Source organism: Mastigoproctus giganteus, chromosome 8 (assembly GCF_048544385.1).
Source record: "Mastigoproctus giganteus isolate SK-2022 chromosome 8, ASM4854438v1, whole genome shotgun sequence".
In the NCBI taxonomy this organism is placed as follows: Eukaryota; Metazoa; Arthropoda; class Arachnida; order Uropygi; family Thelyphonidae; genus Mastigoproctus; species Mastigoproctus giganteus.
Window position 1 is genome coordinate 35,344,999 of NC_143582.1, and position 15,021 is coordinate 35,360,019.

General features: G+C 37.1%; 1 protein-coding gene across 1 annotated transcript in view; it reads right to left on the bottom strand.

Annotated features, from left to right (window-relative positions):
* Positions 1–14,269, bottom strand: part of Isha (Insulator su(Hw) mRNA adaptor) — a 407,431-nt gene extending 393,162 nt beyond the window's left edge. The window contains exon 1 of the mRNA XM_090379842.1: positions 14,146–14,269. Within this exon, the coding sequence (XP_090235968.1) occupies positions 14,146–14,175 (30 nt within the window). The 5' untranslated portion in view covers positions 14,176–14,269. The remainder of the gene's footprint in view (positions 1–14,145) is intronic.
* Positions 14,270–15,021: the final 752 nt, after the last annotated feature.

Below are 15,021 nucleotides of genomic sequence, written 5' to 3' on the forward strand. Positions count from 1 at the left end.
CATTGGAGAAGAGACTATCACCAACTTGTGATCTGAGGTGCCTAAAGGACCACTCATCTCATCCATGTACAGGAACTCCTTGACTTACGGAAATTCGACTTTACATAAGTTTTTGCCTGCTGGTGCAAACTTAAAAAAATCATGGAAACGTATTTTGCATCCCGCAAAATAAATGGAGGTATTGTAAAAATATCATAATGTGAACCCAATAACACTGGGTTTTTTTTTTGTAATTCGTTTCAAGTCCTTGGAAGTTGAAAATTTCGCTATACAGGTGACCCCCCGTTTAATGCTGATAATTTGTTCCCGAAAAACAGAGCACTAACTGAATCCGTGCTGAGCAAGCGCCGCATTCCCATAAGGTAACATATGTATTTGTGGTCGGTGCCATAGGATATTTCCTAATCAATAATAAACAGTAGTGTAAAGATGCACAAATGTCATTCAAAATATTTAATATTCAAATATGTGTACACATAAAATATTCTGCATTACATACGTATATAATTATATGGTAACTACTTATGTATCAAAATTAAACTTAAAATTCCAATTAAAATCATGAATTTAATTGATCTTAATTGATTTAATTTAATTGATGAATTTAATCATGAAAAATGTGTCGATTTTGGGTTGTACTTTGGCTCTCTTCCTGGTAAACTAAAAGGGGTTTTAATTTTAAATCCCCCACAGTGTTACCACCCAATAAAGTCAACCGATCCTTCGCCACTTTGAAACCTGGCATGTCTTTTTCTTCCTTCAATATGAAACTTCTTTTAGGCATTCGTTTCCAAAAAAGTCTTGCTTCGTCTATGTTAAAAACTTGTTAAGAAGTATAACACATAATACTCCTCTTCAATAATTTTAACGAAGTTCTTTTCTGAAAGTTTCGGCTCCTCGATCTGCACTCGCGGCTTCTCCCTGGATTTTAAATCTATTCAACCAGCCCTTATTAGTTTTAAATGGTTCCACATTTTTTTTTTTTAGATGAGTTTTCTTCAGATCATCATATAGGCTAATCTCTCTCTTTTTTTATAATATTTAACTTAACTGAATTCTGCATTGGATATTATCTTCAATAAAATTATTTAGAAGTCTCTCCATTTCAATCCTAATAGCCGGCCTAGCCTTAGTTGCTTGCAGTGGAACAGCTCTTTCCTGCTGCTAAAATTAATTCTTTATTTTTTGTAATTGTTCTTACACATCCGCTTTTTTTTTTTTTTTTTATGAAAACCCCAAACACAAAAAGTATCAAAACCTATAGTACTTAGTACCGTGCATGGGTTGAAGGAGAAGTATGGGGGGAGGGGAGGGGGGTGCCGGAAACTTTGCTCTAGAGTTAGTACCGTGCATGGGTTGAAGGAGAAGTATGGGGGGAGGGGAGGGGGGTGCCGGAAACTTTGCTCTAGAGACTAAACATGGGTTTCACCACTTCAAGCCTCCAATAAGCAAAGTGGTGGTATTTCACCGATTGATGAAAGTCATCTACCACCTTGTCGTTGATCGGAATCAATTCGCTTCAAAACATTAATTTTCAAATTCAGTCTTTTTCTTACATTTGTAGTCTTCGCACTGCATCCAGACATTGCTTTTTTATTCTTATCCACCATTATTAACTCTTCGAAAATATAACTGCGTTGGTTGCATTTATTATGATACAATGTTCGAGTAAAATGTCCGTTACACACGATGTCTAATACTGTACTGAGTGAAAACTAGACTTCGGATAAATGCATATAACGCAAATATTAGAAGCAATATACTTGACCATTTTTTAAAATGTTGAACTCAGAACTACGTAACAAGTCACTGTACAGTACTGAAATTAAATTAGCGTGAGAGAAAATTTCACTGAGCGTGGGAAAATTTCTCAAGTAGGTGTTGGAAATGTTTTAATGCTGTTTTGCTATTAACTTTAAAGCTACTGGCTCCGTGAAATGAAACAATTTCATTAAATATGCTAAAAATGCAATCTGTAAAAGAGCGTTATAGTGATTCGTGACAGCGTTATAGTCAGATATGGGTTATAATACAAGAACAGCATTATAACGAATCAGTGTAAAGCGAACTGCGCTATAACGAGGGCCTGCTGTATTACTAAGCTATTTATCTCTCTAAAAGGTCATATTTATAATGGAAATTGCACTACACTTTCATCCTTATCACATGTTCTGTTAGAACAATCAATTTTGAATGCCTTTGTGATGGCGCCTCCGTAGCCAGGTGGGAAGGAACAGCAGTGCGTAGCACACGCTTCTTGATTAGACCAGGGTTCGAATCCGTCACCACAAAATACGGAGGATGCGGAAAGGTCAGGGAATGACCACCGCATATCCTGGAGCAATGTGGCCTTAGTTGCTAATGCTCCTTAAAACCAAATAACAAACAAACAACAGCCTTTGTGATATTTTTTTTCTAAAGCAAGTTTCTTGAGGTCACAACCAAAAAACAATAAAAACAACTTGCACTTTCCCGTATTTTGGGCTTTTCTGTTAGCGCACTCTATTATGAACTGGTAGTAAACTCAATCTTATTGCATTTATGATAATCCCGATAACTAGAATTGTGCGTATTTTTACGCTATTATGGTGAAATGTGTTCCCCTTCACTAAAATCTTTAATCATATAAAAAACAAATTTTCAGAAACTTCTCTTCATTCCTATTTACGTATTACAATGATGAAGGGAAAGCAACCAATGAAAAGTGCAAGTGGTGGTAGTGCCAGGAAACGAAACGAAACAAAACTGATTTAGAAATGAAGATGAAAATGATTAAGAAGTACGAAGCAGGACAAAGTTTGTTATATATTGCAAGGGAATTAGGTCTCAATGCTTTAACAGTGAATACTATTTTAAAGTACAGTGCACGTATAAAAGAACATGTTAAAGGATCAAAGCCCTTAAGATCAACAGTGATCAGAAAACAGCATTCAGGAGCTATATTGAAGACGGAAAAGCTGTTAATAATATGGATGGAAAATCAGATTCAAAAGTGAGTGACCCTGAGTCTAATGACCATTCAAGCAAAAGCACCAAGCATTTATAAAGATATTAAGGATAAATATGGCGAACCCCATCCCAAGTTCGTGGCAAGCATCGCACTGGTTTCCACTATGTTAAAGTATGCAGTGAAGTCGCCAGTGCCGATTCCGCAGCTGCAGAGAAATTTTGTGATGTGTTGGAACAAATTATTGATGAAGGCGGCTATTCAATGCAGCAAATTTTTAACATTGACAAGACTGCTCTGTATTGGAAAAAAATGCCGGATCGTACATACATTACAAAGAGGAAAATACAATGTCAGGTTTCAAAGCATCAAAAGATAGGGCCACGCTCTTGCTTGGGACTAATGCAGTAGGAGATTACAGATTAAAACCACTGCTTGTGTGCCATTCTGGAAATCCACATGCATTTAAGGGCATCAATAAAGCCACCCTACCCGTGCATTTCTGATCGAACCAGAGAGCATGAATAACAATATCCCTCTTTAAGGATTGGTTTAAATCCTGCTTCATTCCCGAGGTTGAAACATATTGTAAAGACAATGATGTTCCTTTCAAGATTTTTCTTCTATTAGATAATGCTCCTGGACATCCTATGGATCTAGATGATTTCAATTCGAACGTGAGAGTCATATTTCTACCGCCAAACACGACTTCACTTATCCAACTTATGGATCAGGGTGTTATTTTGAATTGAAAAAGATGAATCATATGAAGAGGTTACAGAGCTACTTCAGTTGGAGGTTGATGTCAGAGAAATGAAGTTAATAGAGGAAGAAGAAAAGAAATTATCTAATGAAGAACTTATTGACTTACAGGCAGTGATAGTGAAAGAAGAAAATGCCGACGAAGCTCAAAATGAACCAAATGAGGAGCCGAGACGCTTCATCACCAGAGAGATGGCAATGGCATTTCATGAAATTGCATCGGCAATGGCAAAGTTTGAGAAGATGGATCCTGACATGCTTGCTTACTACAAAGAAATCTACAATGAAAAGAAAAAAGCCACTGTCCAGTCATCCGTTAATATGTTCTTTCTTAAGGTTAAGCGGCCGACCTCTTCTAAATCTCCACAGTCGTCAACCGCCACAGCAGTGTACTTATCAGCTGAAGATATTGATTCTGGCAACACTGCTGGAGAGGTAAAACTTACTTTTTTTTTTTTTTCTTTTTTGTTAGTTTTTGGCGCATCAGCTTCTGTGGCCACAATGCACCTCCCAAGGTTTTTGCATTTTTACTCTGATCCAAGCCCGCGGCGGGATTCGAACCTGCAACCTATGGGTTGCCAGGCAGGCAATTTACCCACTTGGCTAGCCCGGTCAGCTTAAAACTTACTGATGTTATGCCCGTCTCCTCTCTTTTTTTTGTAATTTTATAATTTTGAAATTTTTTTAAATTGCATGCTTTTGTAATTTTTCCTGTGCATGAGATAAAAAAATTTAATAAATACAATAAATAATTCTATTTACATGTTCATCAAACATTTCTTTTTTTGATTCAATCAATTCAGCGAGCACAGTTGCAAGTGCTGCACAAGCATGGGGGAAATTCCGACTTACGTAGCATTCCACGGAACGCAACCCTTACGTAAGTCAGGGAGTTCCTGTTCTTAGAAGGGTTGTTTGTGAGGAATAGATCAAGCGTGTTGGCTGCATGGTTAGGATTGTCTGGTATTCTGGTAGGTAAATGAACAATCTGTATGTGGTCATTGGTAATTCCAAAACCCTCAGCATCTTGACCAGCTGGGGCCGTGTGACTAGAAAACAGAAGCCAGCTGGAGTTGTGAACATTAAAATCACTAAGGAAAATTACCTCACTGTTATAAAAGTTGGACTGGAGAAAGGTGAGCTTCAAAGAGTTCCAAATGATTAGTGGAACTAGGAGATTAATAGAAGAAACAGATGATTTGATAGAATGGGGCAGAGAGATTTTAAACCAGAGAAGATCGAACAGAGGCGATTCCAAATTACTAAGTCTCTGACAGGGAATATCAGAGTGGACATTTGCACAAGTACCACCTTTGAAGAAAAGAAATTGCACAAATAATTAGGGCAACTCAGATGAGCAGTAGTTGTATCAACCAATAATGGAGACAATATCAGAAAAAATGAGACTTAGTTAGCAAACTGAGTGGAAATGAACATCTGAGAGATTGGAATGGAGACCATGCATATTTGTGAAATGAACAAGGAGTTAGCTGGGAAGTTCAGATCTTTCCGTAGATAAAATTGTTCTGTTGAAGAGTGAGGAAGACGTATGAAGTAATGAAATTTTTGGATATGGCATAAACACAGCAAGAATATACTCAACTCCTTGACATAACGTTGCCTCGACAATGTCCCCTGCTCCCACTATGCACCACACAGACTCCCTCCAGTCAGTGTCTAGTAGAGTAGATGCAGTGAGATTATAGAGATTATACACTAGCTGATCTGGATGCCTCCTAAAGAAATCCGTGGAATATCTAGTGGCTGGCCTGTGAATATCATTTCAGACTGTACTCTTGAAATGTAAGGAAGATTGGATCTTGCCATGATGCCATCATAAACTCAAAAGACACCAATCGTACTGTATGATGGAAGAGATGGGAAGTTGCTGGAGCTTTTCTTTGGAGACTAAACTTGGTTACACTACTTGAAGCCTCCAATAAGCAAAGTGGTGGTATTGCACCAGTTGATAAGGGTCATCTACACCCAGTATTGCCTGGTAATACAGAGGGATGGCATTTCTCTGTGTGGTGTTGATACCACAACTCGACACCGGCTTATGTTGGTTCACACCTGGGTGTGTCACCTCTAGTATACCATGTGCTGCATTTCAGGAGTTGCACATGGTGGTTATACCAAGGGTTACTAACAGTCCCACCACTGTGAAGATGCAAGCAGAGAATTTGGTTGTGAGAGGACTTTGCCGAAATTTAGTTTACTCAACTCAATTGTCACCTGAATATCAGCATTTTAGACTCCCAGGTAGCAAGCCCTAGCTTGTCACACCTGAGGGAACGTCTTTAACAGCCTCAAGGACCAAAAGAGTAGATCTCTTTCAAAGAAGCTGAGGAGACTACCTTGAAGATCTTAAAAAGCCGGCAAACATTTCCTGAATATTACTTTGGTATCTACACTTCCTGATTACACCTCAAACATAGACACAATGAAAAGTTAAACAGAGCACATTACCTTCTGCATCTAATTAAAAATCTTTTTTATGACTACATAGATTTTTTTTTTTTTTTTTTTTTTAATATCCCTGTCCACCTTTACTCAACAAATATCTCCAAAGGATAGAGTCATACAAATGGGAAGTAAACTCTATTTACATACCCAAGCACTCACACAGAACAGAGGGGGCCCAAATATGTTTCTTAAATGGTTATAATACAGTGATAACAAAAGATTCCCAAAGCTAATAACATTCAGGTTGAGCCAAAGGATGATGCGATATTTTCTGAAAACAGAAAATACTGCATCGGGCTCACATCTGGTGAGTATGGGCTTGGCACACAGGGTCCTGAGCTAGATATCATCATTTTTCTCTTTCTTGGTGATTCCCTTCTACTTTTGACTGACTGACTGACTGACTGACTGACACACACACACACACACACACACACACACACACACACACACACACACACACACACACACACACACACGGTAACTCGGGAATTTTTTTTTTTTCCTGGTGCAGCATGAGCCTCAGGCTTCCTTGCACCATATGGCTATTAATAATAATAGTGTTCTCAGCTCAATTTATAACTATGAAAAGGATTATTCACATTCAAAGCCGAAGCAATTAAGGTCTTGAGGCATAACAGAATTGTGTGCTACAAGTTGAAGGAACTCTTTGAACAGTATACCTGTTAGTGGATTAAAAACCTGAGGAAATTTAAAATAAACCTCACTTGATATCAAATAGATCACATTGTGTATATTTCGCTACTGCACATTTGTGTATATTTATGTTTGTATGTACATGCCCACGATATATTAAGTAGACATAAAAGGAATTAAAAAATAATAATAATTATGTATATGCTTTCATGCATCTATATGGATTCATATTTATGCATGCTTATACAACAGAGGATGAGTTCTCTGCTTAACTTTTCATTGTATGTCTACATATATATGTATCAAAGTCAGAATCATGCAATGATATGAACAAAAACGGTGAAATGTCTGATCAAACCATAATGTAGAGAAAAGAAAATGATTATTTGTGCATTAAAGGTATGTTCAAAGAGTCAACCACTTGACAGTGCACATATGTGCATGCATGTATGTATTGCATATATTTCATGATATCAAACCTCGATATGTTATTTTATTTGGTGTAGTGACAAAAACATAACTGCCATGCAAAAATAAAATTATTTTATACTGTAATTACATTTATAAAGTAAAAAAAAAAAAAAAAAAACACAATTATGACATGAATTCTTAAATTTGTTAGTTATTATGAAGACTTAAAAATACTAAAAACAGGGGAAAAATAATTCTAAAATAAGTTTCATAAATATATTAGAAATTTAGTAGCTTATGCTACTTTACAGCTGTGTTGAAAGAATTTTCCATGTGCAACTAACTGCTAACACCAAATAGTGTAGCTACGCTATTTGGCAATAACAATGAATAACCACTGCTTAACAAGTATTCAAGATTTTTTGAAATGTGTATAAGAAACTTCTATCTAAACCAGTGAAGCACATAAAAGTTACAACTGATCATTCTTTAGAAATATCTGATAAGGTGACAAAGGTGATTATGTTGTAAATTTAGATGCATCAAATGTGAGTTTATTCAATATACAGTTTCTCTAAATTTAGAGAAACTAAATTTAGAGTCACAGTATTCCAAAATCCTTATGTGCTAGAAATGGAGGAATAATTTGAAAATCATGAGAGGCTTTAATAGGAAAAGAAACTGCTGCCCAAACTGGTGAGGCACATAAAATGTTAAGGTTAATCCTTGAGAAGTATTTGATGATAATATGAGAAGAGTGAATATAAATTTAGCTTAATGCACCAGATAACCTTAGCAAATTTATTTGGTATAGTTGACATTTCCCTACAAAAAACATGACTGAAATGTGCCTTGTTCCTCATCAAAACAGAATAAAATCTCTTGACAGATTCATCTCCAACAATTAACCCAGTAAACAAACATGATATTGATCTTCTCTTTTTATAGAAAGAATGCAGCTATAAAGTTACTAAATATTTTCTCTGTTGAAATATCTGTTTAACAGGCACTCAGTGTGAATTGTTTTTTTCAATTATGCTCGTGTATGTTGCATTATTTTATTACTATCTATAACTAGTTGTAAAGTATGAATCAAACATTCAATTTTTTGTATATTTTAACAGCACTGTATTGTAAATATTTATCTCAATGTAAACCCTTTTCACCATGTTCTGTATATAGCAGACCTCTTGCTTTGCCAATGTATCTTACCTTTTTTGAGCATGTAATCAATAAACAGATATTTTTTATTAGAGATTGAATTCAGTGTGTAGTATATTCAATAATCCTTATGTGGTAGAACTGAGGTAATAATCTGAGAATCAAGAGAAGGCTTAATAGGAAAGATGTTTTTAAGCTAGATTTGAAGATGGTTACATTTTAATAGATTAAGATACAATAAAAGAATGAAGAAAATTCTTTGTTTTGCAAATGAACTCTTGAGCCATGACAGATGACTGAACTGAATGTGAGGTTGCAAAGATTTTAACATAATCTGCATAAGAAATTAATGTTCATGTGATAATAAGAAAGGCTGGAGGGGAGCAGAGAAAAGTGTAGTAGAAAGTGTCTCCTTGAGGAATGCCAACAGAACACATTATAAACCATGTTTTTATAATTGGAAACGAGAATGAGGTTTCCAGGTATTTATAAAAATGCTCCAAAAAAGCTAAGGAATGGTGGAATTTATTCAGCAAAGGCAGCATTTATATCAGTGTTCATTAATTAAATTTTTTTTTTAGTTGTAATAAAGTTAGTCGACTTAAATCTACCTAGCAGACAGGTTAGTGTTAAGGCATCATGTTCGTATGTAGTACAAATATGATTTGTACTACATACGAAGTACAGAAGACGAAAGAAGATATTTGTTGACACTGGACTTGAACTTCTGTAGACGGTAATTTTCAGGATATACATATGAAGGACGGTTGTTTCAGAAAACAGCAATTGAATGAATAAACGAGGAAGATGAAAAGTTGGTTCTGTGAATCTGAAGTTGGACAGTAAATGGATGTTGGCAGGTGACTGCACATGTTCGAACTGTTTTGAAAGAGAGAGCGGGAATTATAGAAGCCAATTCAGAAGAACAGTGCCCATAGAAGTATCTGTAGAAGAGGCATCCAGCAGAAACAGTACGTTTATGAGACAGTGGAGTGGAGAGACTCTGTTACAAATCAATCATTAATTAACCTAACTGCCTTCTTCTGAATGGAATCAAGAAGCCTGAGAGAGGTTTTGGGGGCACCACCTCAGATGTGGGAACAACATTCTATGGTAGGGCAGATTTGCGATTTACACAGAGTGAGCAGCTGTTTGGAAGAAAAGTAACAGCGAGAGCGAAAGAGAAAACCAAGTTTTTTAGATACAGAGGCAGTAATATTTGTAATGTGCTTCTAATCTCCCTTGTGCTAAGGGAGATTAGAAGTCAGGGTAATCCCCAAAAGAGATATAATTTTGCCTAGAAATCAGAATGTCACCAAAGATAAGCATAGGAGCAGAAGAATTCTTTTTGTGAGATATAAGAGAAGATTGAGTTTTAGAAGGGTTGAAATCAACTAAGTTGTCTTTGCCCTACTGGAGAATTACCTGAAGATCCGCATTTAAGGAATTGGTAGAAGATTTTCGAGAAGTTGAAGCTGAATGAGCAGGGCAAGGTTTCTCAAAATGGAAAGTGGAATGCAATGTGCTATCATCGGCAAAACTATGGATAGGATTTCCATTCAATGGAAGAAGGTCATTAATATACAAGAGGAAAAGAGCGGGGGAAAGAACTGAACCTTGGGGGGACACCGGCATTACTAGAGAAGTTAGAAGACAAAGAGCCATCTACCATCACCCTCAGGGAACAATCAGAGAGAAAACTGGATAACCAATTACAAAAAACAGTTGGCAAACCATAAGATGGAAGCTTGTTTAGAAGACCTTTATGCCAAACACGATCAAAAGCTTTGAGATGTCAAGAGCAACTACTTTTGTTTCACCAAACCCTTCCATTGAATTAGTCCCTAAATGGGTAACATAAGCCAGAATTATCACCAGTGGATGGACACTGACAAAATCCATACTGGCGATCGTTGATCAGACGGAAGGTTTCTAGGTAGTTGAAGAGTTGGCGGTTAATTGATTTCTCCATTACTTTAGAAAGAGTAGAGGTAATTACAATGGGACGATAATTGGATGGGAGAGATCTGTCACGCTTTTCGGGAACTGCCTGGATATGGGCAAATTTCCAAGTAGAAGGAAAAACACCTTTGGAATAAGAAAATGAAAAAAAGGAGACATAGAACAGGAGTAAGTTGAGGAGTACAGGTTTTGAGAACAAGTGGAGAAATACCATCTGAACCTGGAGTTTTCTTAGCATCAAGATTCTTCAAAATCCTTCTGACATCCTTTTGACGGAAAACCACAGGAGGCATTGAATGGAAAGTGTTGGGAATGGTGGGAGGTGTTTTACCAAGATCATTAATACACGAGTTGGAAGAAAAATGGGATGCTACCAGGTCAGCTCTATCCTTGGCTGAAGTGACAACAGAACCATCTGGTTTGGACACATGGTAGGAGCAGAGATGGGAAAAGTTGCAGCCAATAGCTTTGGCAAGAGAACAGAATGCTTGACTACCATTAGGGCAAGAAGCAAGTTTTCTACTCTTATCTGTTCAAACTAGTTTGGACTGATTAATAACTGCTTTACAATTGTTGCGAGCTTTGGTGTAAACAGAAAATGAAACTGAAGAATTAGAAACAAGTCAATTACGATATGCAACATTCTTCTCTTGAACAGCCTTAGCACATTTATTGGAAAACCAAGGTTTAGATAAAGGACGAGATTTTAAAGTGGAGTGTGGGATAAAGGATTCCATTCTTGCAAGAATAATTTCACAGACACAATCTGAGCAAACATTGACATCTGAAGTTTTGAAACAGTAATCCGACCAAGGAAAAGAAATCTCGCAGGTCATCCCATTTTGCATTCTTGTAATGCCAAACAACACGAGGTTGGGAACAGCCATGAGATAAAGGCTCCATTGGAGAAGAGAATCACCAAGTTGTGATATCAAGTGACTAAAGGACCTATCACTTCGACCATATACTTAGAAGGGTTGTTTGTGAGAAAAAGATCAAGCGTGTTGGCTGTAAGATTAGGATTGTCTGGTATTGTTTGTGGAAAAAAGATCAAGTGCGTTGGCTGTATGATTAGGATTTTCCAGTATTCTTGTAGGTAAATGAACAATCTGTGCAAGGTCATTAGTAACTGCAAAAGCCTCAGCATCTCGACCAGCTGGGTCAGTGTGACTAGAAAACAGAAGCCAGCTGCAGTTGTGAACATTAAAATCACCAAGGATAATTATCTCACTGTTAGGAAAGTTGGACTGGAGAAAGTCAAGTTGCAAAGAGAGGAAGTCAAAGAGCTCCAAGTGATTAGTGGAGTTGGGAAAACGGTAGAGACAACAGATGAATTTGACACAATGAGGTAGAGAGATTTTAAGCCAGAGAAGATCAAAGAGAGTAGATTCTAAATTATCAAATCTCTGACAGGGAACATCAAAACAGACATATGCACAAGTACCACCTTTGAGGCAGAAGGAATCATACAGCAAATAATTGGGCATCTGAGATGAGCAGTAGTAGAATCAACTGATAACTGAGATTCTGTCAGAAAAAGTACATGGAGTTTGGCAGACTGCAAGTGGAAATGGACATCGTTGAGATTAGAATTGAGACCACATATATTTGTGAAATGAATTAGGAAGTGTTTGGGAGGTTTATATCTTTTCGCAGATAAGCTTGCTCTATTATTTTGACAATTCATGGTGTATTCGATGGTAAGAAAAAGTGGGTGGAACATGCTGTATGAAGTAATGAAATTTTTGGATATGGTGTACACATGGTAAGAATATACCCAGATCCTTAGCATAACGTGGCCTCGACCATGTCCCCCGCATACACACTACTCGGACTCCCTCCAGTCACTATCTGGCAGATTAGAGGTAGCAAGATTATACACTAGCTGATCCGGAAGCCTCCTAGAGAGTTACCAATAGGTTCGGTCCAGTGTACTAACTAGTGGCCGGCCTGCAAACATAGTTTTAGAGCTGTACCCTCGAAATGTAAGGAATATTGGATCTCGCCATGATGTTCATCATAACCTCAAAAGTCATCAATCATACTACATGATGGAGATGGGGAAGGGTTGACCAGAACTTAGCTCTAGAGACTAAACATGGGTTCCACCACTTCAAGCCTCCAATAAGCAAAGTGGTGGTATTGCACTGGTTGATGAGAGTCATCTACCACTTAGTACTGCCTGGTAACATAGAGGGGCAGCATTCCTCCATATGGTGTGGGCACCACACCTCGACCCCTGCTTACATTGGTTCACATCTGGGTGGTCACCCACCATGTACTTGTGCATGGAGGTTATACCCAGGATTACTAACAGTCCCACCATCGTGAAGGTGCAAGCAGAGGATTTGGCCCATCACAAACTGTCCAGACTTTGCCAAAATTGGGTCCACTGACTTCAGTGTCACCTGAATATCAGTTCCATCAGCATTTTGGACTCCCAGGTAACAAGTACAGCTTGTCTGGCATATCTGAGAGAATGTCTGTGGCAACCTCAAGAACCGAATCATAATGCAACAGCACTAGCCTGTCCGCTAGTGAAACTTTAAGACTTTAGACAAAAAACTGCCTTAGTTAAATCTACCTTTAATTCCATAGTGAATTTGATTAGTTGCAGTGGATAGAGTTAGTTATTAACGATGAAAAGGATACACTGATCCAAAAGTTTTAGGACTGAGAACGATATTGAAATTGACTGAACATATTTACTGCTTTGAGTATTATTGCATTTAAGTAATAGGAAGAGTTCATAAAGAATCCATTCAAAGGGAGGGAAAAGTTATTAGCTATAGACTGATAAAAAAATAATAAAAGTTGATATAAACACTGCCAATTTTAATCATAAAGAGAGAAATATTGTCTATTACAGCAGTACCTTTTGCAGGAAGCCTTTTAATTAAGGCTTTGTTCATGTTTTTAATTAAGAGATACATGGATCTAAATAACAAAATGCTTTGTGGCAATGTGTAATCCTTTCAACTTCTCACAGTTCACTAGCAAAGAGTTATCAATACTTAAAAACCATTTTGTCTTTGTTATATAAATATATTTAAACTGCATATTAAATGTGCAAGAAAATGGTTTCTAAACGTTTTGAAATCTGCTGCTAACTATATAAATCTGAAAATTTATGAGAAATTTTGCCGAAAATATGACTCGGGTTGAATGGAAAAAGAAAATAAATTGTATTTATGTTTATATTATACGTTATTCCTAATAGCCTCCATGGAAAACAAAAAAGCCAAAAAATAATAACAAGCAGGATCCACTACAACTTGCAAAAACAATTGGATGTCATCCTCTTACCAAAAGGCGTTTATACTAAGTATGACTGATAGCAACAAACTAAGGAACAGCTGTGTATAACAAAAAAAAAAAAAAAAACCTCCCATTACAGATGTTCTGGAACATCTGGATTTTTCAGTCACCTTTAAAGCTCATAAAACCTAAATTCCATTAAAAGATGGTTTACATTCGATGTTAATTTCTACAATACAAATTTCATTCGCAAACCGGTGCGTGTATGTTTTCATGGTTTGGAACGCTACCAAACCATCACTTTTGTAACCTGGAGGGTTACCGGTAAAACTTGACAAAACCATTACTGATATCGGTCCCACATAAATTATAATACGACTTAGGGCTTTTGTTTTCTTTTTTTCACACTTTTCATTTCATGTGAATGGGGTGCCGATGAAATAAATAATCTGCGATCGGGGGTTCGTCATACACAAAATAAATACAACTAAAATTTTAAGTACACATCTAAATTCGCTTACCTCATTCGTGAATGCTCGCACAACTTCCATTTTAGCAACTAAATAATAAACACTATTTATAACAATTACGTACACAAACCTAATGTGTATTACAAACCATCATAATTATTACCGTAAACTTCAAGATGGCGTGAACTATTTTTTGGTAAATGTAGTGAGTATATACATTCAACAATTTCATTGGTTATTACTTAGCCAATGAACTATTATTAAATGCGCCCTCTGTAAACCAATTCCACACATATTCATTAAAAATAAAAGCGTTTTAGCATTAGTAGAAACGTACGATGCAAGAACGCCAGTTAATATAGCATCAGCCCAAAAAAAAACCCCTTCCCATTTTACCCATCCATTCACTCCAAATATCTGTCTACTTCTACCTTTAACTTCTACAGGGTGTCTCAAAAATATTGGTACAAACGTTTAGGGGAGGTAGGTAACATCTAAAGGAATGTGAATCGCATAGGAACCCATAATCGGAAACGTCACAAGAAGCAGAAATGACACAAGACAGTAGTGGCAAACATTTATTTGACATAATATTAACATGGAGTACGAGATGGATGCATTTCATGATGTTACAACAGATGCTCGAAAGTTCCGCCATGAGACGCGATGCATGCGTGACACCGACGCAGCATGGATTGGCGGACACGGTCGAACACACCTGGAGTTTCTTTGACAGTAGAAGCAGTGCAGACGAGTCTCGCCACGAAATCCATTTCCGTCTCCACAGGCGAGTCAAACACGATAGATTTGAGGACCTCCCACAAAAAGAAATCAAGACTCGATAAATCAGTTGAGCGTAGGGCCAGGCAACGGTTCCACCACGGCCAATCCATCGACTCCCAAAACGCCTGTTCATATGGTCACGAA